General features: G+C 37.4%; 1 protein-coding gene across 4 annotated transcripts in view; it reads right to left on the bottom strand.

The window, feature by feature from the left end:
* LOC126475276 (PAN2-PAN3 deadenylation complex catalytic subunit PAN2) overlaps positions 1-27,982 on the bottom strand; it is a 320,263-nt gene that overhangs the window by 229,556 nt on the left and 62,725 nt on the right. For all 4 annotated transcript variants that reach the window (XM_050103030.1, XM_050103026.1, XM_050103025.1 and 1 more), the window contains exon 8: positions 6,558-6,654. In XM_050103030.1, coding sequence (XP_049958987.1) covers positions 6,558-6,654 — 97 coding nt within the window. The remainder of the gene's footprint in view (positions 1-6,557; positions 6,655-27,982) is intronic.

Genomic DNA, 27,982 nt, shown 5'->3' on the forward strand with positions numbered 1-27,982 from the left:
CTATTGTACTGTACATCAAAACCCACCATCATTAGATCATGTAAAATCAATTTTTCCCACTAAGACTTTGCAACCACTGGACTGGGGCATAATACAAAATTTTGAGACACTTTATTGCAGAGAAATTGTTTCACTTGTACTCGATAGCAATGAAAAATGTGAGAAAGTGAGCATACTAGTTCTGACTGACAAGGCCTAGAAAAAGGCCTATGACTCTCTATAATGGCTTCAGAAAATGCAGTTTTGTAATGCAAAGAGAAAATACAAAGCAGCCCTCAGGGATGCTAAACTGGCTAATTCAATCCAACCATACTGAGTGGACAGTTAACCTTAGGGGATTTCATTTATGTTGATGATGACGTCTGTGTCCATGGTGTTCTAAGCAATGCTGAGCAGTTGGCTATCAGAGTGGATACAAGGAAGATAACTAAGAACAACTGCCAAATCCAGTCACACTAAGCAAGTCAAGGTCATCTGTCCACACCCTAAGCTACTACATCCTCAGGATAGAAATGAGTGACTACTTCTCAGCTCTCGCAACCATCAAAAATTAGCTGAACAGTGCTAGATTGAAGTCGCTCTCAAAAGAAAATCACCAACTGTTTTTCAAAAATGGGTCTAACATTTTCATCGGTATGTTTTCCACGTACTGTGTATGTGTGTACCATCTTTATATATTTATGCGTTCTTTTGCACATTATTAAATTAAGATGAATTTACATATGTATGTATTAGAATTTATTTTCGATGAAATTTGCATTTATTTGAATTTCTCTCTCTATCCCACTCTATTACTTGATATCCTATTAGTTTGAACTCTCAATAATTTGAACTTCTACTCTGGGCCTTTAGTTTCAAATTATGAAGAATCAACTGTATATAATGGATACACTGCAAAATATGGATGTAGGCATAATTAAATTTTAGTATTTCACAGTCCCTACCACTAGTCCACCAACTAACACATTTTTGTTTTAATCTTGCCCTGCCACACTTGATACCAGAAAATTTTATGGCAACAATATTACTTGCATATTTGCAAATAAAGTGTGAAAGAAAATTAAGAATGTTGTGGCTACAGAGGTTCTATGGATTGACAAGCTAGACTAAGAAATACTGTTGGGGTGGGGGAAGAGGAAAGAAAGGGGGGAGGAGATAAGAGGGTGGGGGGAGGGAGAGGGGGAGGGGGAGAGGGGGGAGAGGAGGAGGGAGAGAGGGGGGAGAGGAGGAGGGAGAGAGGGGGGAGAGGAGGAGGGGGAGAGGGGGGAGAGGAGGAGGGGGAGAGGGGGGAGAGGAGGAGGGAGAGAGGGGGGAGAGGAGGAGGGAGAGAGGGGGGAGAGGAGGAGGGAGAGAGGGGGGAGAGGAGGAGGGAGAGAGGGGGGAGAGGAGGAGGGAGAGAGGGGGGAGAGGAGGAGGGAGAGAGGGGGGAGAGGAGGAGGGAGAGAGGGGGGAGAGGAGGAGGGAGAGAGGGGGGAGAGGAGGAGGGAGAGAGGGGGGAGAGGAGGAGGGAGAGAGGGGGGAGAGGAGGAGGGAGAGAGGGGGGAGAGGAGGAGGGAGAGAGGGGGGAGAGGAGGAGGGAGAGAGGGGGGAGAGGAGGAGGGAGAGAGGGGGGAGAGGAGGAGGGAGAGAGGGGGGAGAGGAGGGGGGAGAGAGGGGGGAGAGGAGGGGGGAGAGGAGGAGGGAGAGAGGGGGGAGAGGAGGGGGGAGAGGAGGAGGGAGAGAGGGGGGAGGGGGGAGAGGAGGAGGAGGAGAGAGGGAGAGAGAGGGGGAGAGAGAGAGAGAGAGAGAGAGAGAGAGAGAGAGAGAGAGAGAATGCAATCATCAAATAGGACAGAAAATGAAAATAAAGGGTAAATTCACAAAATCTGTTCATTAAGGGTTTTATTTTTAAGAGAAAATGCTTCAGCCTGCATGTGTTTTTCACAAATCCAGTAGGCTAGGATGTAATGTGATGCACTACTTAATAATCAGACAAAAAAGTCCTGAAGCAGTTCAACAAACAAAAAGTAACCTACAAATCCCATCAATCTATCAAAGAAAAATATGATGATGAAATACCCCTCTTTAAGTAAGAAAGCGTAGAGAATCTTCAAAACATTCTTAGACATGATAGCAATTAAATCAACTGTGCTCATAATTTTTTGAGACAGTTTCATCCAAATTAAATTACTTTCTGCAAGGATAATATTATAAACTACCATAGACACTAAACAGTCTTAAGAAAATGTAGCATTAAAAGTAGTAGTAGTAGTAACTGTGGTGAGATTGAGTGAAGAGAGGATCGATCAACATCTTAGGGTTAACATTCAAAGATAAATTATGTAAAAAGAGATGTTTCGAAACTTTAAACAATAACCATTTCTTCAGCTTCTCTAACTCAATACTAGAAATATGCATTCTCGAACTGTCAAAAAAACAATAATCTGGTTTCACCTTTAGATTTTTATATTATTATGAATACTTATCAAGTAACTGTTCTGAATATGTATCTCTTGTTTACTTAAATTTTTTACAGATATTTACACCTTTTGTGATTGTGTTCACTGCACTGTCACCAGTATAGCAATCTCTGGTATCAGATTTTGATAAGCAAAGTTTAAATATGAATGAATAGCAATTTAGACTGGACTAACCAACAGGCAGAAATAAGTCAAGCAATTTACCAAATAAAAATAATAGGTTGCTACAGCAACTTGCTTTGACTCAGTTTCATGGATGGGATACTAAGTAGTCACAACAACTTGTCTAATTCTGTTAACTTGCTTGGTATGCAAATGAGTATTCACCACAGTTATTTTTCCTCACTCTTAACATACAAAAGTGATTTACCTATTATATACCTTAATTATGTATGACATGAGATTATTCAGCTGCTGAAGACTCAATATCTGACAAATTAAAATTCGACAAAAACATCAAAACGTTAATTTTACAGCAGTGCTATTACATGAATGTCGAATCAAATTTATCATAAGATACCAACTGAAAATATTAAGCTCTATCCCAGTTGATGGCCAAAGAACAAAAACTAGTATTTGAATATCTAACAAAAGTAGTTTCTGATAGTTGAATCCTATGATGCAGCTGACTTTTGCTTTGATGAAATACATCGTGTGATTCAACTGATATGATGGAAGGAAGTGTTACAAAATTATTTCATTGGTTCATGCCACAGATGTAACAACAGTCCTTTCACTACTACAGCTTGTATATCTGCTAAATTAAGGATAGGGTAACATGAAAGCAAGATGAAAAATATGTAAGACATACTTCATAGTCTTTATTGATCTTATAACAAAGTCTTTGCTACACTCACTGAAGCAGTGATTTTTAAAGCCTTTAAAGAAGCTGGTAGTACAATATTCTTCAGTACAGTAATGATAAATAAGACACACAGCACTACAACACTGATTATGAAACTTCGGGGGTAAAAATGTAAATCAGATCTAATATATGCAGAATATAAGTTACAGAACAGCCCTTAAATATATACAAATTTACATAGTGAGATAAGTGTGATATTAAAGTAGAAGTATGAAAACGTTTATGAAATAAAATATGATTAAAAGCTAACTGGGTTTCATATTTTTACATTATAATCTGAGCAGCCCAAATTTTTGTCACGAATGTGAATACTATACTTTTGTTTGGAAAGTATGATGTAGCACCACCACTCAAAATAATAGAATGAACTCTATTTCCAAGCAAATAGGGATTAATTGTTCTCAGGAATATTAACGAACAGATTTGAGAAACCCAGTCTTTGAAACAAAGGAACAAATACTGAAATAAGTATTTTCAATTTCATAAAAAAATTTGGTTTAGTTAGACTTTCCACAAAACTCTGCACTTCATATTGCACTGCCATTTTGTCTTCTTTACACAGACTTGAATTCTCAATGTTTTTATAACGAACATTTCATACTGGTCACAATTCTAAACATTTACCAAAATGATTACTCAGTCTTTTTCTTGCATTTCCATCTTATGGGTGTTTCAGTACACTATCACCACAGACAAGATACCAAATTGTAGAAAAAGTAACAGGCCTTCATGGAATAGACTTAATATTTTCAGCAACCTAAGCTTCAGTTACATGTGTAATAAACAACACAAATAATATTGGTAATGCTTGCACTTTATAGCAATTTGAAAATGACAGTTGCAATGTAGCACATAACAACCAAGGCTCCAGTTCAGGTTTGATTTGTTGCGAGTGCTTGCTCTGATTATAATTTTAAATATTTCCCATTTCCTCCATCACTGATTAGGAAAACTGACCTCATTAAGAAGATATTTGGGGGCTAACAATGACTACCCCTGAAATAGTCTTTAACATACATGAACATTTTTCTCTTCAACCAGAAAAGATACTTAATGAACAGGATTTCATAACCACTCACAATAATCAAGATGTCAGGCTTTCTACTCCGTCACACACACACACACACACACACACACACACACACACACACACACACACACAGACACAGACACAGAGAGAGAGAGAGAGAGAGAGAGAGAGAGAGAGAGAGAGAGAGAGAGAGAGAGACGAGAGAGAGAGAGAGAGAGAGAGAGAGAGAGAGAAGGGGGGGGGGGGGGGGTTGCGCAACCTTCACGAATCGGTTCCATGACACTGAAAGGGAGGGGTGGGGGGTGGGGGGGGGGGGGGGGGGGAATCATGCCTTTAATAACACAAACCACTCACACAGTGCAATACTTACAATGTCAATCATAATTTGGAAACAAAGCGACTTAACCTTCATTGGATAATATTGTCTTTGGTAGAACAAGCCTGAACCGCCTCACAAAAAATAAACAAACAGCATAAATTAGAAAGGAATATGCTTTTAACTGTTGCTTGACCAATTATTAAACCAATATTGTCATGCGGCATGAGTCAGTTGAAGTTGAAGTATAGGTGGACATGAGAGACAACATCAAAATGGTGGCCTTTTTTAACAGTTCAAATTAGCTTGTCTGGAGAAAAGCAGCAGCAAAACAGGAGACACAAATCAATGAAAACAACTCATACATATGAAGTTACGTACTCATTGCAGTAGGAATTGCTGTAAGTAAATATAAATCCAAAATGTTGTTTCCTTGTTTTCTTCTTAGTAGGCCTCTTGCATAAAAATTAAACTCTCGTGCACACTGATAATCAATGCAATACAAATCAAACAGGAATCAGTAAATTGCCAATCAACAGTGAAATAATTAGGGCAGTGTTCTCATTCTAGTCACCTGCTCAATTTAAACAACTTGAAAACTAAGAGACAACCAATGATCAAACCAATCCACAATTATGTTAATGACAATGAAGAATACTGATAGAAGCAATTGGACTAAGTGGATCACAAAGTTATATATACATATCTTGGAAGAGACAGGGGGGGAAGTGTCTTATAAATTGTAAGTGTGGAGTTCTGGAAAGTAATAATTACAGCAAACAATATTGTAGTTTTAATACAGTCACTCACAGACAGGGACAGAGAAAGATATTCATTCCTACACAATCACCATCATTCGAAAAGAAGAAGAACACACCCCATACAGCATTACGAATATATGAAAACCAGAATTTCAAATGTGTAGGGAATATTGTCAGTCTCAATTGATAAATTTGTGAACTCCTGGCAAGATAGCTGCCAAAACCAGTTACTTAATATGAAGAATCTTCTCAGTGTCAGTCAATAAAGATTCAAAAAAGTTAGCAAAGGGACTCAAGAAAGATTCTTACACCCAATGCTCAGCAGTCCGTTATACACTGTCAGCACCTGAGTGGCAAAATGTTTTGCTCTAACTCTAACACAATAATATACAATAACAATAGAAATATTTTATGACTAATTTCACAGCATACTATACCACTCTGCTGCTGCAGTGGCCAGTAAAGACAAGGACTAAATAACATATTCAATCCTTAAATATGAGATATCACAGACCATGAGAGATTATTGTGAGTAAGTCACTAATACTTTAAAGTGATAAATATTTCAATCACCTGTTTTACAGGTCAAAATTTGTGCAGCCCAAGAGCACTTTAACCTTAGAGTAATGTATCACATAATATAGGAATATGTTCTCTTGCAAGAGCTTAAACTAATAAAATAATTATATGGTGATTCTGTGTACGAAGAAAAGAAAAAAGAAAAACTCCTTTTCAAACACGCTTAACGTATAACTAGCAAATGGATAATGGCAATTCTCAAAATTTGTTTTTGTGCATCAGAACTTACCATTTCACAAGATACGTAAGTATTCACACATATACAACTTAAATTTAAGACATGTTGCACCAGAGATGTCTAACAGTCGATCTGTATAGCAAGAACACCGAAAGTGAAAGAAAAGAATTACCCCAATCACCATGGTGAAATTAAGTATAAAAATTGTACTATTTCGATATTTCTCAAATGAAATAATACAAATAATTTAGAAATGAGACTAAAATGAAACGATCATTATTACAGACAACATCTAATATTTATATACATTCAAATGAACTGAAGCTATGTAACATTATATGTACGATTTTTCAAAATCTGTAGTCTCACTTGATTTCTTCGACTGCTCATCGGATTAGGAGCATAGCCGATGGTCCCCTGCATCTTCATTGTCCGCAATATTTCAGGGTTGATTGGTGGTGTTCGCCTAAAACAGAAGTATTTACTACCTGTATGCTTTTACTACGTACATATTAAAAGAAATGAACATAAATTTTCAATAGTAAACAAAGTTTCATTTTTAATGTTATTCACAGAATAATGAAAATATTTTCTAGTATTGTTGAATAGTAATAGTTTTGTAACAGAAAAGCCAAATACCTACACTTTATACATGTCAACAAAAAAAATAAGTAAGTGTACATTTCCTTCTCATCTATCTCATTATGTCCCATGACCTAAGTAAGCTGAGAGCTGGGGTACGTGTCATTCAGCAGCATTTTTTATGCTCTTTTTGGTGATATACAACACAATGTACGTTCTAACAAAGAAATTTAAACAAAATACAAATGGAAATTAAGAAATAAATTTTTTTTTTTTCCAGAAGTACCTAATTTTAAATTTTCAATATATTTCCATAAATACTTAGTACTGTTATATAACAAATGGCAAAATATAAATATGGGATGATTCTTGTTTCTTCCACTAATAGTCCCATTATGACCAAACCACCTTTTAACAAATAGGAGTTTAATTAAAATATACAGAAAGGCAACTACAAAATATCAGAAATATAAAAATATCTTCTTTAAATGAAACCAATTAGCATCTTCTATAATTAAATTAAGTTGATTACTTAATTTAAATTTATACATTTTAAAGTAAATAGCTGATTAATTGGTAAAACAAAAATATTAAACAGGGGACCCACAACTGCAAATTTAAATAAGGTATGAAAAAGTATTGCTGTAATAATTCTGGTTCATGACACTTTGACAAGAACTTTTAAATACAAAAATTAAACACATGATACCTGATTCCGAATAGCAGGTATCTATAGACAGCCAAATCCAACACAATAGGTACTAACAATTTTAAACATATCACTAACCTGAGGAAAAGATTAAATTTTGAGTTGAAGGCAGTTTCCCAAAAAATTAATCTCTGAAAAAATTCTCTCTGACCTTCAAGGATTACATATTAAAAGGCTGATTACATTTTAAAAAGGCCAATTGGGTTTCACTTACAACAGAAGTGTATGTTATCCTAGTCTAAGGAAATTTATTTACTTTTCCGACAACATCCCCAACTGACACCCACATGATACCTGCATATATAGATAAGAGAATAGATGTAGCTGGTCTACATGGATGAAGGAAAGTTATTTTCACTTTATCAGGCTCTTCACATTTTTCTAAAATGTACCCAAGCCATCCATCAGTTTTTGTCTTACACAATGGTGACCTATCCTGATCTGTCATTTAACTTAGGTCTGTCCGGTAATATCGTTGTCTCCCTCTCCCAACAGTGTACAGCATCTGAAAAATATTTCACTAGTAACTTTGATGTAGTGTTGAGAACGAATTAAAAATGAATGAATGAAACTGTTGTGTTCCTTTGACTGCTTCTTCAATCTGGATTTTTAGGAACACTTCTAAGCAGTGTACTCTTCTTGAGTAAAATAGCAAAATCCGTTTTTGTTATGTTATCTGCTGCCTAATCAAATAGATCTTATGGGGTTTGGATCTGGTTGCAGTATGCCCTTCGCAAACTTGCAAAGGCTGCCAGTCTCTTAATGGAACTCCCTACTCCACTGCTTTGTGTGCTACAGCTAAAAAGTGCAACTATTTATTTTTTTAGTCATTTTCATGAAAGCGAAGGTTCAAAAAAATTTTCTTGTTTTTGTATTGGGCAGCAGAACTGTTTGAAAAAATAGTAAATATTTTTGGAAGCTTTTGAAATTTGTTAGATATGAAATTAGCTTCTTTTGAAAGCTGTAAACAGCTACTGTATTGCGCTCCAGGCAATCATAAATAATGACAAAGCTCACATGCGCAATTTTGTCTTCCTGTCTATAATATATACACAAGTTCCTCAACCTTTACATAAAAATGGAATAGAGATATACAAAAAACAACATTTCACATGTCTTCACTGTTCATAAAAACAAAAAATTGCAAGTTTGTCAATAATAATTTAGACTTTCTGAATTTGGGTTCCCAATTGTAGCATACACCAGTGCCTACCAAAACACATCCACTTGCATTGATACGCGCATGTATCTGTCGTGGCATACTGTCTATCAAATCAAGGTACTGTTGGTCCAGATTGTCCCTCTCCTAACGATGATTCGATGTAGACATATCTGCTTTGTGTGTCAGCTCATCCACAATCAACCCTCTTCAATATATTACAGGCATGTTCGATAGGGTTCAAGTCTGGAGAACGTGTTGGCCATTCTAATCTAGTGATTTCATTACCATGAAGGAATGCATGCACAAGATGTGCATGATGAGTGCGAGAATTGTCATTCATTAAGACTAATTCCTCTTCGAAATGCTGCTGATATGGTTGCACCATACATTGGTGGATGTTATCCCTCAGACACTTTGATTCCCTTCAATGATCACCAGTGGTATATACTGGTCCCACAAAATGTTACCCCCAAAACCTGAGGGAACCACCACCTTGCTGCATTCACTGGACAGTGTGTCCAAAACGTTCAGGCTGAACTGAGTGCCTCCTAAAACATCTCTATTGGTTGAAGGGATATGTGAGTCATGTGTGAGTAGAACTTTATGCCAATTATGACAAGTCCACTCTGCAGTCACTCTCTGTGATAAAGAGGGACCTTGCCATGGACATTAGGAGTTAAGTTGCACATCATGCAGCCTATTTCGTACAGTCCCAGTCTAAACACTGATGTCCTCAGACTGCACAAAAATTATTATTCAGCATGGCGGCATTCCTCTCCTCTCAGTGTTCCTTTGATCTAAAATCCATAAGCAGTGGTAATCAGCTGCAGTAGTAGCCTATGACGGTTGGAGCGAGGCAAGTAATCGGCAGTTTCTGTACTCTGTACCTCATCCTTGTCCAAATAAAGTACCTTTGGTTCACACCAAAACATCTGGAAACTTCCCTTGAGAGCCCTTTTTGACAAGGTTAACAACGCGGATATAATCAAACTTCAGAATTGACCTTCTGGGCATAGTGTAACTGCAGACAACACAAGTAGTGTACTACTTCCTGGTGTTATGATTGGAACTGATCGGCTGTCTTACCCACTCCGTCAACGAAGTACTGCACATGTATGTTTGTTTAACTTCTATGCAGGTTGAGTGACATCTATGAACAATCTAAGGTTCTGAGTTATTGATGCAACATACGAATTCAAAATCAGTCCTCAGAAGACCTTGGAACCAAGGTGATACGATGCTTTTTTTGTGTGTTGTATAATGAAAGGATGTATAGTGATTTGTTGGCTTGTCCAGTGGTAACTCTGAGCTTCATCTTGTGGATCTGTGAAAAATCACATGTAAAGCAAATTCAGATTCATTAACATTTTCTATTGTTGAGTTAAGGAATGCTCTATTGCATTGCAATGACATGCCATACCATAAAGGACATCTTGGTACAGAATAAGTCTATAAATTATCCTGACATACTGTACATTTTCTAGGTTACAGTGGTCAACTGACATCCACTGGTGGAATTTCTAATTAAATTTTCATTGAGACTGTCTTGTAAAATTTTACACATTACACTTTCTCATGTGCAGTACTTACAGTTGTTACAATCAACTGATTATGTGTTGCAAGGCATTTTTGCAATGTACTGCTTGTAATTGTTTAAGTTGCCATTTATTACTGATTTTATTTTGGCACTTCCTATCATTAATTTAATGTTTTGGCAACTTGGGTGCACACAAAAGTAGTGTGTGCCACTGTCCAACTTGGTCTCAACTCATCAAATTTACAGCAACCTGTTTTTTATATCGGAAACTTTTCTTTAAAACATTTGTAAGCTTATTTAAGGTTACACAACCTTAGGCCTTTTTTATATTTTGTTGTACTTCCATTTGGTTCTGTAATAATCATCCTGCAATCTTGCATACATGGCACTGTCCATTTCCTATTTGTAAACAATTTGGATCGTAGATAACCCTTTCCTCCAATTTTATTCCGTTATCTTCCTGATACTTAATTTTTCAGGTAAACTCTTAAAATATTTCAGTTTTTTGCCCTACTTGTAGAATTAAAAAAACTGGTTTTGAGATTTTGGAGAATAGATTTGTCAATATTGGTATCATTATTTGACAAATTTTCAGCATCAACAGAAAGTTGACATTTCATGGACTAACAGATTTTTCCACTTTTGATTTGGCATAGTGTTGATATACTTTTTTCCTCATTATCAACTGGGGACTTGCCTAGTTCTTGAAGTAATGTGCCAAATGTTTTAACAATCACTGGAATTTTAGTGACGCCTAGGTATTTGTGCAGGATGATTACCTTCGATCCAGGCGAATCTTCACCCTCAGCATTTTATCACTGGCTGTATTTTTCAACTTGGTTATATCCTTACTACATTTATCACAAATCATGGAGCCATTAGGTATTTGTGGAAGTAACTGAGGCATCCACACTATGACATTTGTTTTTTTTTCTGCACCTCAAAATTATTTGATTTCTTCAATGGATTATAACACTGTACTCTTAAAGTGATTTTTGTATCAGTGTACAACCTATAAAAAGTGCAGTGCTGTAAAACACTCCTCCAATTTACAGTTTTACTTGAAAATGAACTATTAAAAAAATACCAAGTTCTATATAGTCTGAATGATTGTACATACAGTAAGTGCATGGCTCGAGGCAGATTGTGTTTGTTTCACCTTGTTCACAGCCAGCATGCTTAGACAGGTACCAACTTGCTCAGCCTTCAAACACTGGCTCAAGTCTGTATAAATGGAATATGTATTTTGATTAATCTGTTTGGACCAGAGCTATTGCATCAATACTTACGATTTTTTCATACTTTATTTAAATCTGTAGGCCCCTTGTGCAATATTTTTGTTTACCAGTTACTATGCTATTGGTTTAAAATGTATAAAATTGAAGTAAGCAATCAATTTAATTATTAAATATGCTCATTGGTTTTGTTTTAGGAAGTTGATATTTTGATATTTCTGATATTTTTTGTAACCTTCCTGTATGTTTTTATTAAATTCCCATTTGTTAAAGGTAGATTTGGTCAAAATGAGTGTGGAATAATTTTTCTTTTAGCAACAAACCCATTATCATCCCATATTTACATTTTGCCATGTGGTATACAACAGTACCAAGTATATTTGGAAATGTACTGAAAGTTTTAAATTATGTACTTTTGGAAAAAAATTAAAATTTTTATTGTATTTTGAAAACATTCTTAATTAAAATATATGCTGGGTTGTATATAACTGGAAAGAGCAAAAGAAATGCTGAAAAAATGACATTTCCCAGCTCTGAGCTCTATTACAACACGTTTTGAGACATCTGAAAAAAGTCTCGTCGTGCTTTCCTTTTGCCAATGTTTGAAAAATTTACGTAGTCATATTTCAGAAACTGTTTGACGTAAAAAGAATTGAAATTTGGTATTTTTCTTAGTCTCAGCAGCCACTACGAGTACAACAGGACCTCAATTACCCAATATTCAATTAACCGAATCCACTGATTATTCTACCATGTACGTGTCTGACCGTTCTTCTGTACTCCGCACTGAACAACATACCATCATTATCAATCAATTTTAGTTCTGTCATGACTGGTGTATAAACGTGTTTAAGGATATTCAGGAATACAGTCACTGAGGAATGTAATAAATAAGAAGCGCAGGGAAGCTAAAGCCTAGTTTACAGAACGACACTGGGTTGCATGCAACTGTACTATCAGCCAGGGCGCATGTGCGACGCTCATTTGCGCAACTCATTGGCAAAACTAAACATTTTTGGTTTGTTACAACTCTGGTGACACTAGTTGCACGAGTATTGAGGTTAGGTGTGTAGGTAGAGAGTAAATGAAGTGAAATATAAAGTGGTGAACGAAGGAAATTGTTCGTTTCCTGGGTATCAGTTCTATGTACAAGTGTGTCGTAGGATTTTAATGACGTTGACTACCAAAACAAGCAGTGATTTGCTGCTGTGCTTGAGACTGTCATATTCAATCTACATATGGATTGGTAGACAAGACTTGAGCTGTAGAGCAAAATCCTACCAATTAAAATTATAGGAGTAAATACACAAACGATACACGCAAGCAAAACGTCTTACTGCCAAAGTGATAAGGAATACCACTGAATCCATAAGAAAATTACAGCAGTGCATTGATACCAATGGTCATCACATCTAATACGTTCTGTAAATGGACATTCATGCCACTTTTGTGACCTTCATTGACCTTACTGTTACATTTACAAAAACAAAGCTGACCTTCATATCTACGGCGCGACCCTATCGAAAGTCATATTATGGCCCGTTTTTCCCATATATTTGTCCCGCAAACTTTTCAGCTACTGTCATACTTTCAGAGTTATTCTAGATGGCAATAGTTAGTGACTCACCCTGTATAACCAGACATTGAATCCAATATCCCTTAGTGCATCTGCAAACTGCATCATTGAACAAAATATGAGATACACCATGTTCTTGTTTGACACATTTGTACCAAAAAACTTCAGATAAGTGTAAGAAATTTAACTTCAGATTTTGTGCGTGTTAGTATGTGCAAGTTTATGGTAGATGTTTTATCATCTACACCAAATGCTTCCAATATTCAAAACAGATGTTCTGTCAATACTGTAGTCTTCTGCTTCTTTGAAGATTACAAAAAACGAGAAAATGATTGAAGAAGGGCGAGACAGGGCTGTAGCCTTATCCCCAATGTTATTCAATCTTTACATTCAGCAAGCAGTAAAAGAAACCAAAGAAAAATTTGAATTAGCAATTTAAGTTCAGGAAGAAGAAATAAAAACTAAGAGGTTTGTCGATAACACTGTAAAGAGGTCAGACAGCAAAGGACTTGGCAGAGCAGTTTAACGGAATGGACAGGTTCTTCAGAGGAGGATATAAGATGAACATCAATAAAAGCAAAACAAGGATAACATAGTTTAGCTGAATTAATTCAAATGATGCTAAAGGAATCAGGATAGGAAACAAGGCACTGAGTAGTAGATGAGTTTTGCTATTTGGGCAGCAAAGTAGCTGATTATTGTTGGAATAGAAACAATATAAAATGCAGACTAGTAATGGCAGAAAAAGCATTTCTGAAGAAGAGAAATTTATTAACACTGAATATAGATTTAAGTGTTAGGACGTCTTTTCTGAAGGTATTTGTCTTGAGTGTAGCCATGTATGGAAGTGAAACAGTTCAGATTGAAAAAGAATGCGCTTTCAAAATGTGATGCTACAGAAAGATGCTGAAGACTAGATGAGTCAATCATGTAACTAATTAGGAAGCACTTAATGGAATTGGGGAGACGGAGACAAGAAATTTATAGCACTTATAGCACAATTTGAGGGGGGTGGGGCTCTGCTGATAGGACACATTCTGAGACACAAAGGGATCACCAATTTGATACTGGAGCAAAGTGTGGGTGGAAAAAAGCAGAAACAGAGACCGAGAGACGAATACAGTAAGCAGATTCAGAAAAATGCGGGTTGTATTAGTTATTCGCAGATGAAGAGGCTCGCACAGGATATAGCTGTGTAGAGAGCTGCATCAAACCAGTCTTCAGACTGAAGGCCACAACAACAGAAACAATCAGAGCACATTAGGGGGAACAGCAGAAAAACCAAGTGACTTAGGGACAGCTTCACCTTCCCTTATATGAAAAATTTTTCCTTCAAGGAAAAAACTAACATAACAAAATCACTCAATACATATGCTTCAGTCAACAGACAGCTGATAGTTCTACTTAGTCTTTCAGATTTTCCCATGTCACTAAATTTCATGGCTAATACATGTACAACTAATTTCCTTGAGACTTCAAGTTTCAGAGAAACTACCATAATGAACGTACCCAATTAGACTATCAAAACCTCAGCATTAATTTTTACTTTAAGGGGATACGGAATCGGATTTTGGGTTAAAAAATCTAATTTTTTTTTATTGGCGTATTATATTCTGCCATGTTTCCTCTTTAAAATGACGTATCATACATAGCTCTACTACAATTATAACTATTTTATTTTTATATATTTGTGACATCGGGTATTGCGCTTTAGTTATACACGTCTCTCGTGGCTGACCATGAACTTTTTGGCAGTACCTTTAAAGTGACATGAATTCAAATATCCCGGTTTCCAGCGACTATTTATACACTAGTTGCCCGAAAATGTTTCTCTCTGGTTTCCTCAAGTTACTCTTTGACTTTGTGGCGGGACTGTTTTGTAAACAGTGTGATATAAGAAAGTAGTTGTTGTTGAGTTATTTCGTAATTAGTGCTTCATTTTTCGCAGTGAAAATGCCTAGAGCTAAAGCAAAAGTATTTAAAAAGCGTGTGAACTGGCAAAAGAAAAGAAATAATGATTCATTAGCAAAGCAAAGCAGTTCATCATCATCACTGTTGGAAAATGTGAATCCACTTATTACTGATTTGCCGAACGAACTTACACCAAATGAAAACAGTGCTTCTCATAAAAAACTAAGAGATTTGGAAGAGAAATATAATTTACTTGATAGAGGGAATGAAGTTTTTGAACTCATTGATACGAATATATTGTGTGAAGCTCTTGAAAACAGTTTGTGCTGCAAAAAATGTCGTGGAAACGTTTCTCTGAAAGTAGAATCCCATGTTGGCCTGGCTGCCCAGTTTAATTTAATATGCAGTGTTTGTAAATACAGCTGTAAGTTTCCAAGTTCGGTTTCAGTAACTGTAAATAATGGATACAAGAAAACTGAACTTTATAGTGTAAATATTAGGTTAGTTTATGGATTGCGAGCAATTGGTAAGGGCAAAGCAGCTGGTGATATGCTATGTGGTGTTCTAAATCTTCCAAGTGCACCTTCAAAGTTTGAAGCTTACAATTATGTACTAGGATCTGCATTTGAAGATGTAGCACAGAAGTCAATGCAGGTTGCTGTGAAAGAAGCAGTGGAAGAAAATGACGGCAGTCGTGACCTCACAGTGGCGTTTGATGGCACGTGGCAGAAAAGGGGCCACACCTCCAACAATGGTGTTGTAACAGCAACTAGTGTTGATACTGGCAAGGTTATTGATGTTGCAATAATGTCTAAATACTGTAGGTGCACAGGCAGGCTGAAAAATGAACACAGTGATGACTGTATTGCTAATTATTATGGTAGTAGTGGTGGCATGGAGGTTGCTGGGGTGAAGAAAATTTTTCATCGCTCTTCACAGTGGTATAATGTTCGCTATGTCAAATATCTGGGAGATGGTGACTCTAAAGCATTCAAAGAAGTTTTGGAAAGCAAACCATATGGGAACAGTGTAAATATAAGCAAACTTGAATGTATACGACATGTGCAGAAGAGAATGGGTGCCAGGCTGAGAAGGTTAAAATCAGTTATGAAAGGGAAAAAACTAGATGATGGGAAAACCTTGGATGGCAGAGGAAGATTGACTGATTCCATAATAGACCACATTCAGAACTGCTATGGCCTTGCAATCAGGCAAAATACAGGCAATCTTGAAGAAATGAGGAGAGCTATATGGGCTTTATATTTCCACACTGCATCCACGGATGAGCATCCACAACATGGTTTGTGCCCCAAAGGTGAAAACAGCTGGTGTAAATACAATAGGGGACTAACAACAGGAGAGAAATACATTCACCACCACAGTCTACCATCAGCCATCATGGCAGAAATAAAGCCCATTTTCAGAGATCTGGCTGACAGAAGTCTTCTGATGAAATGTCTTCACGGAAAAACGCAGAACCCCAACGAGTGCTTGAATAGTGTGATATGGCATCGTCTCCCAAAAACAGTGTTTGTCGGAATTAATACACTACATTTTGGTGTGTATGATGCTGTGGCAACCTTCAATCTTGGAAATATAACTAAATGCCAGGTCCTTCAAAAGTTGGGTATGTGTGTTGGTTCCCGTACGGTACGTGCTATGTTCTTTTTAGATCATCACAGACTAAGGCATGCTGATAATATAATCAAGACATTAGTGAAAAAAGCAAGACAGATGCAGAGGGGTGCCAAAAGAAGACTTGAAGATGATTATGAAGACTGTGAAGGGGGTATTAGCTACGGATCAGGAATGTTTTAATCTTCTTTCTCCGTTTCCCCGTAAGTTTACTTTTTACTTCATCTAGGAACATTATCTCAGGTACTGGTCAACCTAGAAGTCTGAAATTTTTATGACGTAGTGACATAGGTCCCTATTACATACTGAAACAACGATTTTTTAATTACTTGATTTACAAAAGACTTAGGGGTGATAGTCTAGTAAAAAGCGATGGAAAAAATTTACTTAAAAATAAATGTACAATATCTCTGTAAGAAAATACTTTGACAATAAACTGTTGTTTCAGTATTGTTGTAACATATGAATGCACATACAGTAAAATTTTTACCTCTCTGTCTCCAGTAGTTTGTGAGAAAATGTTCCCTATAGTAGGCATATATTAACATTGCGGGGATAGGTGATTCCGTATCCCCTTAAACAGGGTGATTTAGCACTCCGTGGTAACAGGCAGGAGCTGCAGTACGTCACATGTAAATTCTTATAATGTTGAGATTATTTTAGAAAATGCACCAATAGCCTAAAATGAAGAAGATATATGATAATTAACAAAGTTTGTGTGCTCTGCACCACAGTGCAGAAGTACTCTGATTATGCCGTATTAGTTGGAGGTAACTTTAACCTACGAAGTATAGACCAGAATGTCCCTGGAAACATTGCAGGCAATACGCTTAATAATCCTGTAGCAATAAAACATAAATGAGAAAATAACACAAAAATATAACTTCAGTTGCAAATAAAATGCCACATTTAAAACAAAAACAGTGCACATAAAAGTGTCTGCCAACAGCAAGATATGTCTAAGGCTTTAGGATGAAGACGATGCAATACTTTGTAACAGAAAACTGCTTTTGATGAGCATGATGTCACAACTGTTCACATTTCTAACAGGTCACTGGAAAATACTAAAAATGGTGGTGTGAAAAGTGTTACTTTCAAAGTAAATTTTTCTTTCACACAAGATGAATTGTTACATGTGAGAATGTCTGGCAGAGGGAGGGGGCAGAAGAAAACAATGCATGGATTATTTGACACTCGTTAAAAACTTAACACTGAGGATGAGCCAATCAGAAATACTTCAGGACCAGAAGACCAGCCATTTACGCCATTACTTAAAAGTTCTACTGGCACAATTTTGTTTAATGAATCAAAGTGTAACACATGTGATAAAGACCAATATTATATGTGAAAGCTTAGGTTTTCTTGTAGCTATACTGCACATATATTAATTTAAACCATAAACTTTTCCTATTTGCATGTTTGTGCTACTTAATATTGAGTTTCTACTGACTGACTACACCACCTGTCTTATGCTCTGAATATCTGGTGTCTTTGGCTGGTGATATCATTTGACATGACAAATGATGGACTGACAGAAGCACATTGTGTAGCATAATCAAGATTTCAGTGTTTCAGAATCTACTAGCCTGTATTTGGTGGAATTTGAGTTTATGCTTTGTTAATTTGAAAATATAATGTTGTACCTGTTGCTGTACATCAACAGCCTTTCCAAAACACATTGTTTTTGTAGGGTTTAGTTTCCTAAAGTGCTGGAAAGTTCTACTTCTTTGTATAAAACCTTTACCATTCAAAGGATTGATACATTTTACAACTCTGAGGGAAAGTATACTGTCACTTAAAATGGAAAAAATGTACTTTCACCCACAGAAAAAGTGTATTTTTAACAGAGAAAATGTGAGAATTTTTTTCTTGCCCGCATAAACATCCTGTTTTATCAAAGTCATCCTACATATTCCTACAAATCACACTGACAACACTTTAAAGTACATTAAAATATCATAAAGAGTTGTAGATTTCTTTGACTGACACACACACACACACACACACACACACACACACACACACACACACACACACACACACACACACACACACACACACACACACACACGCGCGCGCGCGCGCGCGCGCTCGCGATACACCTAAAGTTTTTCCAGAGAAGGAACAGCATTTTGCACCCTCTTTAAAAATTTCTTCTCTGGTGTGCATGCCGTAAATGCCAGGAAGGTCAAGAACTCTTCATACATTTCCATAATTTTTTCATCCCTTGAATAAAATTTAACACCAACACAGCATCTGAAATAACAGTTGACTCATCCAAAGCCAAGGAGAACCACTCTAAAGAGGGAAGCTATGAGATCTGATGACAAGAACTTGCAATAGACTTTGAGAAGTGAACAAGCATGTAAAGGAAACAGTAAGAGCGAAATACGGTTTTTCCACTACCACTTGCAACCATCTGATGAGGACATGTAATGTGAGGGTCTGCTCACAACACACTGGTAGGCCAAAGTCCATATCCAACCTTTTATACTGGAAACGGCTTACCTAGAAGTATGATAACGGTAACAGTGATGGCGCCGCAACTTATGTTGCTAACAGTCATCTTGGTGGCCATTCTTAAATACGCCATCTTGGATTCAGCTCATGAAGTTTAAATAAGAAAGAGGTCATGTGGCACATGATTTTGGGCTAGACTTTCCCAGACAATAAGGATATGTACTAATTTTTTATTTTTCACCTGCCTGTAACCATTAACAACATGTGTGGTGGGTCATTTGGCGTACTTGCTCACAACTTGCAGATTAGGGCATGCAAAGGAGATGCCTGCTCACAATGTGTGTGGTGACGAAGTTTGCGATAAATGTGGTATGAACATCCTAAACAAGAGATGGAGTTCCGTAGGACGAGGACTACAGTTAAAATGATTGCTGAACCACGTGCATCCCAATAGAAAATTGAGTACAAGACAATGAGCACTTTCATTCACTGGAAATACGTTCAGCCCTACATGGACAAACAGGCAATAAATCTGATGTGCATTGCAAGGACATGTGAGAAGCTGCATGCATGAAAGAGCATGCACATGTCATACGGTAGTGACATTTACTTGTGGAAGATGGTGTTTGGTTGTGAGGTTACCGAAATTGCATGTAATCCCATTCTGTGGTACAAATATCAATGACAAAGCTGACACAGAAGTACCCACCAGATGACACAGCTCCGATGTACACTGACAGGCATATTGCATGAGAGTTGTCGAACTTGTCGGACCAACTTTCTGAAAGGGATGCTATCATGTTGGAAGGGCAGACATTGTGTGATAGAGTGCTGGACAACAGGAACATCGTCTGACAGTGATATTACACAGTTGCTGCTGCAAAACGTGTTCCTATGAACCATCACCCACTGAAAGCCTACGGCAACAGGGAAGTACAATTGCAGACAATGATGATAAAACCGTAAGCTACAAGGTACTGCAAGCCTCTGGATGTATACTTTTTTTTTTGCCAATATAAACTACACACATGTGAGAATCGTGCCATCTATCTGCATTACAGACTCTTCATTTTTAGGTTTAATTCTTTTATATATAATCAGTTATGTGTACCACAATATCAATGTATACACCACGATGCATGGAAAGTGTCTGAAAACTTGGCACAGGATATTCCTCAATGTATTGGGTATCAACTCTGCTGCGGGAAGTGTGTGCACTGCTCCCAACTGTGAAACGAGTGTGGTCCTGACCTGCTCCTGGTTTACACAGCCACTTTGCTTCTCCCAACACATTACTACGCTGTTTAGTAATTTGGGTTGTATGGGTTTGTAGAGTGTATCTGTACTTGTTACGTTGCTGTATGGGTTGTGGGTGCCTGACGCTTCCTTTTTGTATTTTCCGATTTGGCATTCTGCGTGTATTGTTTTCTTTATGTACCTGTTCACCACTCAAAGTCTCATTTGCAGATCCCACAGTCTCCCGTGTGCAAGTTTGCTCAGATAATTAAGTTAATATATTTTCAGCAATATCTTTTACTCCAGAATGAGATTTTCACTCTGCAGCGGAGTGTGGGCTGATACGAAACTTCCTGGCAGATTAAAACTGTGTGCCCAACCGAGACTCGAAGTCGGGACCTTTGCCTTTCGCGGGCAAGTGCTCTACCATCTGAGCTACCGAAGCTTCATATCTTTTACTGTTCAAGCCACCGTGTTTGCTGAAAAACTTATGTTTTCATATAAATTAGTGTTTTCTGGACATTTCTTCAGTTGCTGCAATCATGTAATCCATTATTAATTTGCCGTCAATAAATGCTTTTCCATACTTTGCTATTGGGTGAACCCCGTGAAAACTAACACAAGTTGCTCCTTCTTGTTCAGCATTTACTTCCTCAAACAACATCTGCTGAAACTTCAAACTGCATATCAAAGATGCATATATTTCTAACCGTTGGCTTCTACTAAAAACTGAATAACTCTGAGAATGTTTAGTCGGATAATGACTATTTTGTGTTCTTTGAGAGTTGATGTTTCAATGAAAATTACATACACTGCCTTATTATTTGACTCAAACTGAGCGAGGTGGCACAGTGGTTAGCACACTGGACTCATTTGGGAAAACTACTGGTTCAAACCCACATCCGGCCATCCTGATTTATGTTTCCCATGATTTCCTTAAACTGCTTCAAGCAAATGTTTCCTTGGAAAGGGCACGGGTGACTTCCTTCACCATCTTTTCCTAATCCGATGGGATAGATGACCTCGCTGTTTGGTCCCCTCACCCAAACCAACCAACCAACCAACCAACCAAACATGACTCAATCATGAGATATTGATGTGCCTAATGCTGTTCAAAACTTTTGCACTCACTACTTCTGTTCCTTTTCCATAATTACATGAATCCCTGAAAAATGATTTAACTGCAGATCAAAATTATGCCAGTTAATAGAATTGGAAGAGTTCTGCTCAAATAATTCCACAGGATTTTATCTTTAAGGCAATTTTAATTCAATTAAATACTCACTGCATCTTCACTAAGAAACAGTAGTCACAAAAACACTAGACCCACTATATTTTGCTTTTCAGATGATATGTTGACACTACCTGCAAGATGGTGCTGTATTAATGCAAGTAACTTCTCTACTCTCTGGAGAAGTCACTTCTATACATTTAGTATCAACAGAAGTCATCTTAACAATACATAAAGCACAGCATGCGCATCAACCACAACCATGGCAACGAAATGACCTGGCACTTGCCCCTAAGCACTAACAGAAATTGTTGAGTGGAGTCCACCCCCTTCTCCTGAACTAAAGATTATCTCTTTATCACCATCTAGTCCTGAAACGAAAATTTACACGTAATTCAACACTACTTATGATGAACTACAGTCTGTTCAACTGTTCTTTAACTGTGCCAGCAATGACTGCTGGGAACGAAGAGAGAACAACTATCACTAATGCGTGGTGAGAAGATATTCTGCAGTGCCAATATAATAAGAGTTTGTGCTATGCTGTGACCACTTGCTGTGATGTTAGTGACACATAGAAGTAACAAAGTTTTGTGAAAGCATGTTGTAACAACCTTCGCTAGCAGTATTTATTTGTAGCAATGGATATGAAATGAAATTAAGATCACTGCTCAAGGTCAAACCACAAGCAATTTACTACATTATGGCTACTGCAGTGCCACTCAGTGTCAGCCCATAGAGATTGGCAGCAATGGTGTCGCAAAAACTTCTGAATTGTATGAAGGAGTTGCGAGCAGTACTAGGGCATCAAGCCTCATGAAAACAGACTATGGCTAGGTCTTGGCCCTTTGAAGTTAGTGGAAGAGCCAGAGTGGCCCTCAGGCTAAAACTTTTCGAGCCTCTTGAGCTACAAGACAAAGTTAGTAAAAAAATTAATAATGCTCACAAATACAAGACATGAACCATGAACACATATTAGAGGACTAATTATAGTGGGAAAATTACTTCACTGCATTTAATACATTTCCATGTATCTCAGTACTGCTGTAACGTTTCATGGTCGGGAGTGGACATTAAATACAAAGTGTTCAGTAATGAATTTGAAATCGCGAGAGTTGCTAATACTATGCAGTTTATCTTTCAATTAAAAATCACTATTACATGCTATTTCCAACTGACTAGTTACTGTCAGCTACATAATAAACAGCAGTGCATCCCTTTTGTAATGTTCATTTTCAAAAATCACAACCAAACAATAATAAAAAACAGGAACCCTGAGAGTCACCTACAGGTGATGACGACATGAGTGAACAAAATTTAATACTTGAAAACAGAATTAGTTTATGTAAATAAACCAATTTTTGTTGTGTCAGTGCTGTTAACTGATATGATAACTGCTATAGATAACAGTGTATAGAGAACTGTTAACACTTTATTGCTGCGTTTCTGGACCTATAAAAAGTATCTGGACATGCCCAACCCACCACTGCTTAGAACTGTGCACAGGCAACAGGGAACGCTGTAATTTAACAAAACCATACTTGTGAAGGAGGGAAGAAATATATGCTATATGAAAATCTCTGAATTTCAGGTTTGAGACTCCTAAAATGATAGGACAATTATGTTTCCTGAAGTACAGTGTATAATTAACATGGAAGCCATTGTATCATTTTATGCTGTCTGTTCTGCGATGATTACTTATGGTGAGTTTCCTCATGACCATCTTCTAAAAACTAAACAGCGCATGCACGCAAACGCACAAAGGATAAAACAAACGAATGTCTTAATTATGTGAACTTAAACCAGGCTGCAGACAGTACTTTCAAAACCAGCCAATACTCCCAAACTTAACAGCATACTCAGAAATTATTTGATGTGTGCCCATTATCTGCAAGGAATGCCCATACTTGAAAATCGGGAACAAGTAAATTGACAGATAAGAGAAATTTTGGGTTATGTTGTCCACCTGGAGAAATTGTGAAAATACTATAGCAGGACTTTTTTACTGTTATGGTGGCATGATCTCTTAATGAATTCAATTACTTTCCAACACTTAATTATGTGTGACAAAGGGTCTTGAAATCGAAGAGTTTGCTTGTGGTAGGATGCTGCTGTTCTCTATATACATAAATGATTTGACAGACAGGGTGGGCAGCAATCTGCAGTTGTTTGATGATGATGCTGCCATGGTGTACGGTAAGTTGAGTAACTGTAATAGGAAGATACAAGATGACAGACAAAATTTCCAGTTGGTGTGATGAATGGCAGCTAGCCCTAAATGTGGAAAAATGTAAGTTAATGCAGATGAATAGGAAGATCAAACCTGTAATAGTCAGCTGAACTATTACTAGTGTCCTGATAGACACAACAAATCGTTTAAATATCTGGGCATAACGTTGCAGAGTGATACGAGGTGAAATGAGCATGTGAGAACTGTCATAGGGAAGCCAAGAAGTCGGCTTCAGTTTATAAATAAAAACAAAATGTGTCTGATGTAATTCTTTTCAAATTACACTGCAATCAGTTCAAGACAGATAACCTATAACAACAGATATTAACAGCTGCTGCGGAGGATGGTCACACAAAAACACATTAAATGTATGTACTTTAACAAAGACAAACAATGGAAAATCCAAAATGGAATGTAACAATTCTGGCTCCAGCTGCCAGAGACTGTGGTGGTGGTGGTGGTGGTGGTGGTGGTTGTTTTGTGTGTGTGTGTGTGTGTGTGTGTGTGTGTGTGTGTGTGTGTGTGTGTGTGTGTGTGTGTGTGTGTGTGCGCGCGCGCACGCGCGCGCCCACTATTTTGAAACACAAATGCATAAGGTATGCCTATCTACAAACAGTCACATTATCCACTGTTTGGCTCATCGCTCGAGTGAAAAATATTGAAATATTGAACAACATGTGAGCTAATAATTTAGTCAAACCACTTGTATTAACCACATGGCTAGTTAGCTGACTACACCTGATTTTCAAATAACGTTGTTCGAACAGTCATTTAAAATGCTGTGGCTGTCTTAAAAGGATGGCAGTGTTGGAAGAATATTTGACAAATGACTGTTGAAGCCTACAAATTATTGTCTTGAGAAAATTCAGTAGATGGGGGTTTGAGCTAATTCTTGCTGTCAGTTTTCTACGCTTTGGATATAAAAGTTTCCGTCATAATTTTTTATGTAAGACCTTTTAATTTGCTGCTGTAATAAGCAAAGCACATTATAAGGCAGCAGCTTTTTAATTTGATATTAATATTTACTTGAGTTGCTTCACTCTCTTAAAGTTCACTTCTATCCAGCATTATAATGCTAACTAACTTACACCACTCTCCCTACTGTCATTTTATAGTGGCACATTGTAACTTACAACAATTTCAAAATTGCCTCTCTCTTCAGCATTGTATTTCAACCATAATTAGTTAAAGTGCTTCCTTCCCCCTTCCCTTCCCTTCTGCAAATTCTACCTTAACAATTATCCAATCTACTAATATAACCTTAGGCACTGCTCTGTAGAACAATGTATCATAAAGTTACGTTGTGCAAGACGCGACAGTTGGCTGCGACTGCGACGCTGCCCCCTCCTCTTTTCCCACCCTGGCAGACGGCGACACGGCCGCAACACGACTGGAGTCATCGCCGTTTCCCAAGCCCCGGTCAGCGGCGGCGGATTCAAATACATAAAAAAATAAGAATTCCGATTTTCTTGCTGTAAAAAATACTGTATGTTAATGCAACAAAGTTACATCGGCTCCCAGAGTTAGTTTTTCGATACAGATTCTCCTTTTACTTTAAAAAATTGAAAAGTATCTCTTCCAGTTTTGCGTGTTTTTTTCGCTGTATATTACTTCTCTATCAATTGTGAGGAAAGTAAAAGGCACAAAAAATTGATGTTTGCGTATCTTACAGTTTCACATCACAGCTTGATAATGAGGTGTCTATTTTTCCGATATTCGTCACAGTTATCCCGATACTTAATTTACAAGTAACCTACTACATAAAATTTGAATTGTGTACAGTGAAAAATGTGGTCGCTGGCTACTTTACGTATGGTTCACGTTAGGTCATACATCGTTGCCGATGAAAAGAAGCTAACATATCGAAATTATTTTTTAAGTTGAGATCAGATTGATATCTATCTCCGTTTCCGAGATTTGGGCTCATATATCTCCGGGAGCGTCGCGACTAGCCGCCAGTTCTGTCGACGCGCAACGAGAATCGTGTGGTCATCACACGACAGAGAATGCATTTGTTTTGTTTCGCTGACACATTTGGACCTAATGAAACCATTTTATGTCATATTCCTCCGGTATGAGTTACTAATATTTCTCCATATGCTCTTGACAATTTCATTTAAAATGCCACGAAACGTAGGTTTCTTAAAGCCAAGTGATCAAGCAGAACCCATTTTCTTGGTTTTGCTGAGGCATCTGAACCTGTTCCAAGTTTTCTTTCTCGTTTATTTCTCTGATACGAGTCCCGAATATTCCTCCATCTGTTTTTGCACATTTCACCTAAAATTCCAATGAAAGGTAAGTTTATTAACAATAAGCGCACGCTAGCTTCATTGCATTGTTTCAAGTTCTTGACAACAAGATAGGGTTACACCTTAAACATCTCTAGAATTTTGATTCTGAACGTCTACAGTATACACTGGCAGAAATGTGGAAGAAATAATGTCCGTGCTTGTTCACAAAATTTCCCCAAATTATACTTGTCAGTTTCTCCCATGCAGAAACTTTTGGAACAAGCTAAGGCAACTTTCATAGCCGACTGAATCTTTATTCCCATCGAAATGAACTTCCATATTCTTGTATTCTGACAGCATACATCGTTATGGATGACATCAACATTTAATCTTGCCAAGCTGCACTCAAAAGATGACTCCAGGATTTACAAAAGACGAATTTCAATTGTGAACTGTCAGACCAGAAGGGCCTTGTAAAACAGTAGTGCACTTTTGGCACAAGTTTTTTGAGCACCATCTTCTACCAATGAATTGAAGTGAATGTGACAAATTACTTATTGCAGCATACTGTTTGCGCAATCTGTCGAGAAACGCCTTCCTCAAAAACGAACATCTATTGATTACAGAAAGCTGTACAACAATCTGGTGGTGGTTTTTCACAACTAGAAGGTATCATCAGGACACCAATCTACCGTTTACTTTCAAAGTGAAGGTATTGTAAAATGTAAATTTCTCGTTGTACTTTAGATTGTTCATTTTATAATGTATTTGCCGTTTTCAATTTTTATCGTCACAAAAAAGAGTAATGCGAAAATTGACCTTCAAGTTCATTTTCATCATTCTTATTCTACATCTGCATGGACTATACTGATTTTCATAACAGGCCTGAAAAATTTGCATTAATGGGAAAATATTATATATTTCACTCACCTGCCAGTTTCAACTGTGCACCAATTTCTTCCCAAATTCTGTCTCTGAACATAGTGTCTCTATATTTAGGGTTCTTCAAATCGTAAAGGCAAGGCTGTTGCGAGACCAGCTCACAGAGCATCACATCCTGTGAGTGGCTCATTTCAGTTTTCCTTGACTGGCTCGACATCTTTCTCGCAGCCGTACGTCTTTGTGTCTTGCGACTTCCGTCGCAACACTGCTCACTGGTGCAGTGCTGCGACAGCTGCCGCAACAGTCGCGCGTCGCATCCCAAACTCGAACTGCGCATGCGCCAGCGGACAACTTCTGACGTCACGTAGCGACCCGTCGCAGTCGCTAGTGTGCGTCACGTCTTGGACAACGTACCTTAAGCCTCTATACTCTTCCTTCTCACATTTCACTTCCATACAGGACCATCCCAGATAAATACCCATAGAAAAAAAAAGACGTCTTGGTATTTAAGTTTATATTACAAGTTAACAAATTTATCTTCTTCAAGAAGCTACTGCTAGACTACATTTTGTACCATCTCTTCTCAAGTATGCTTCCGATTAGTGTCTTACAACTGTTTTTAAAATCAGTCTGGCTTCTGTAAAAGCTGTAGATAACTTTTGCTTTCAGCACTTTACCTACATTACCTCCAAAATTTCAAAGAATTTATTCCAGTCAACACTGTTAAATGTTTCCTACAAATCAACAAATTCTATAGTTGTGGGCTGATCTTTCTACAACCTATCTTCTACAATACGTTGTAGGGTCAGTATTGCTTAGCGTGTTCGGTCATTTCTCCAGGTCCAAAACTGATGTCAATAGTTCAGCTTCTAACAGTTTTTTTCAGTCTTCTCTAAATAATTTATATCACTTTTTATCAATAATGACTTGCTGAACTGATGGTTTCGTAATTCTCACACCAGCGAGTATTTCCTTCCTTCTGAAAGTCAGAGGATATTTCCACCCATTAGCATGTGAACAGTTTTGTCTTGTACATTCTGTCACAGCTCTCAGTAATTCTAAGGGAATGTCTTCTACTTCAGGTGTCTGGTTTTGATTTAGGTCTTTCAGTGCTGTCACGTGCTTCTTACATTATCATATCCCCTTCTTCATGATTACTTACTTTTTGCTTCTTAAT

This window comes from Schistocerca serialis, chromosome 4, assembly GCF_023864345.2.
Source record: "Schistocerca serialis cubense isolate TAMUIC-IGC-003099 chromosome 4, iqSchSeri2.2, whole genome shotgun sequence".
Taxonomy (NCBI): domain Eukaryota; kingdom Metazoa; phylum Arthropoda; class Insecta; order Orthoptera; family Acrididae; genus Schistocerca; species Schistocerca serialis.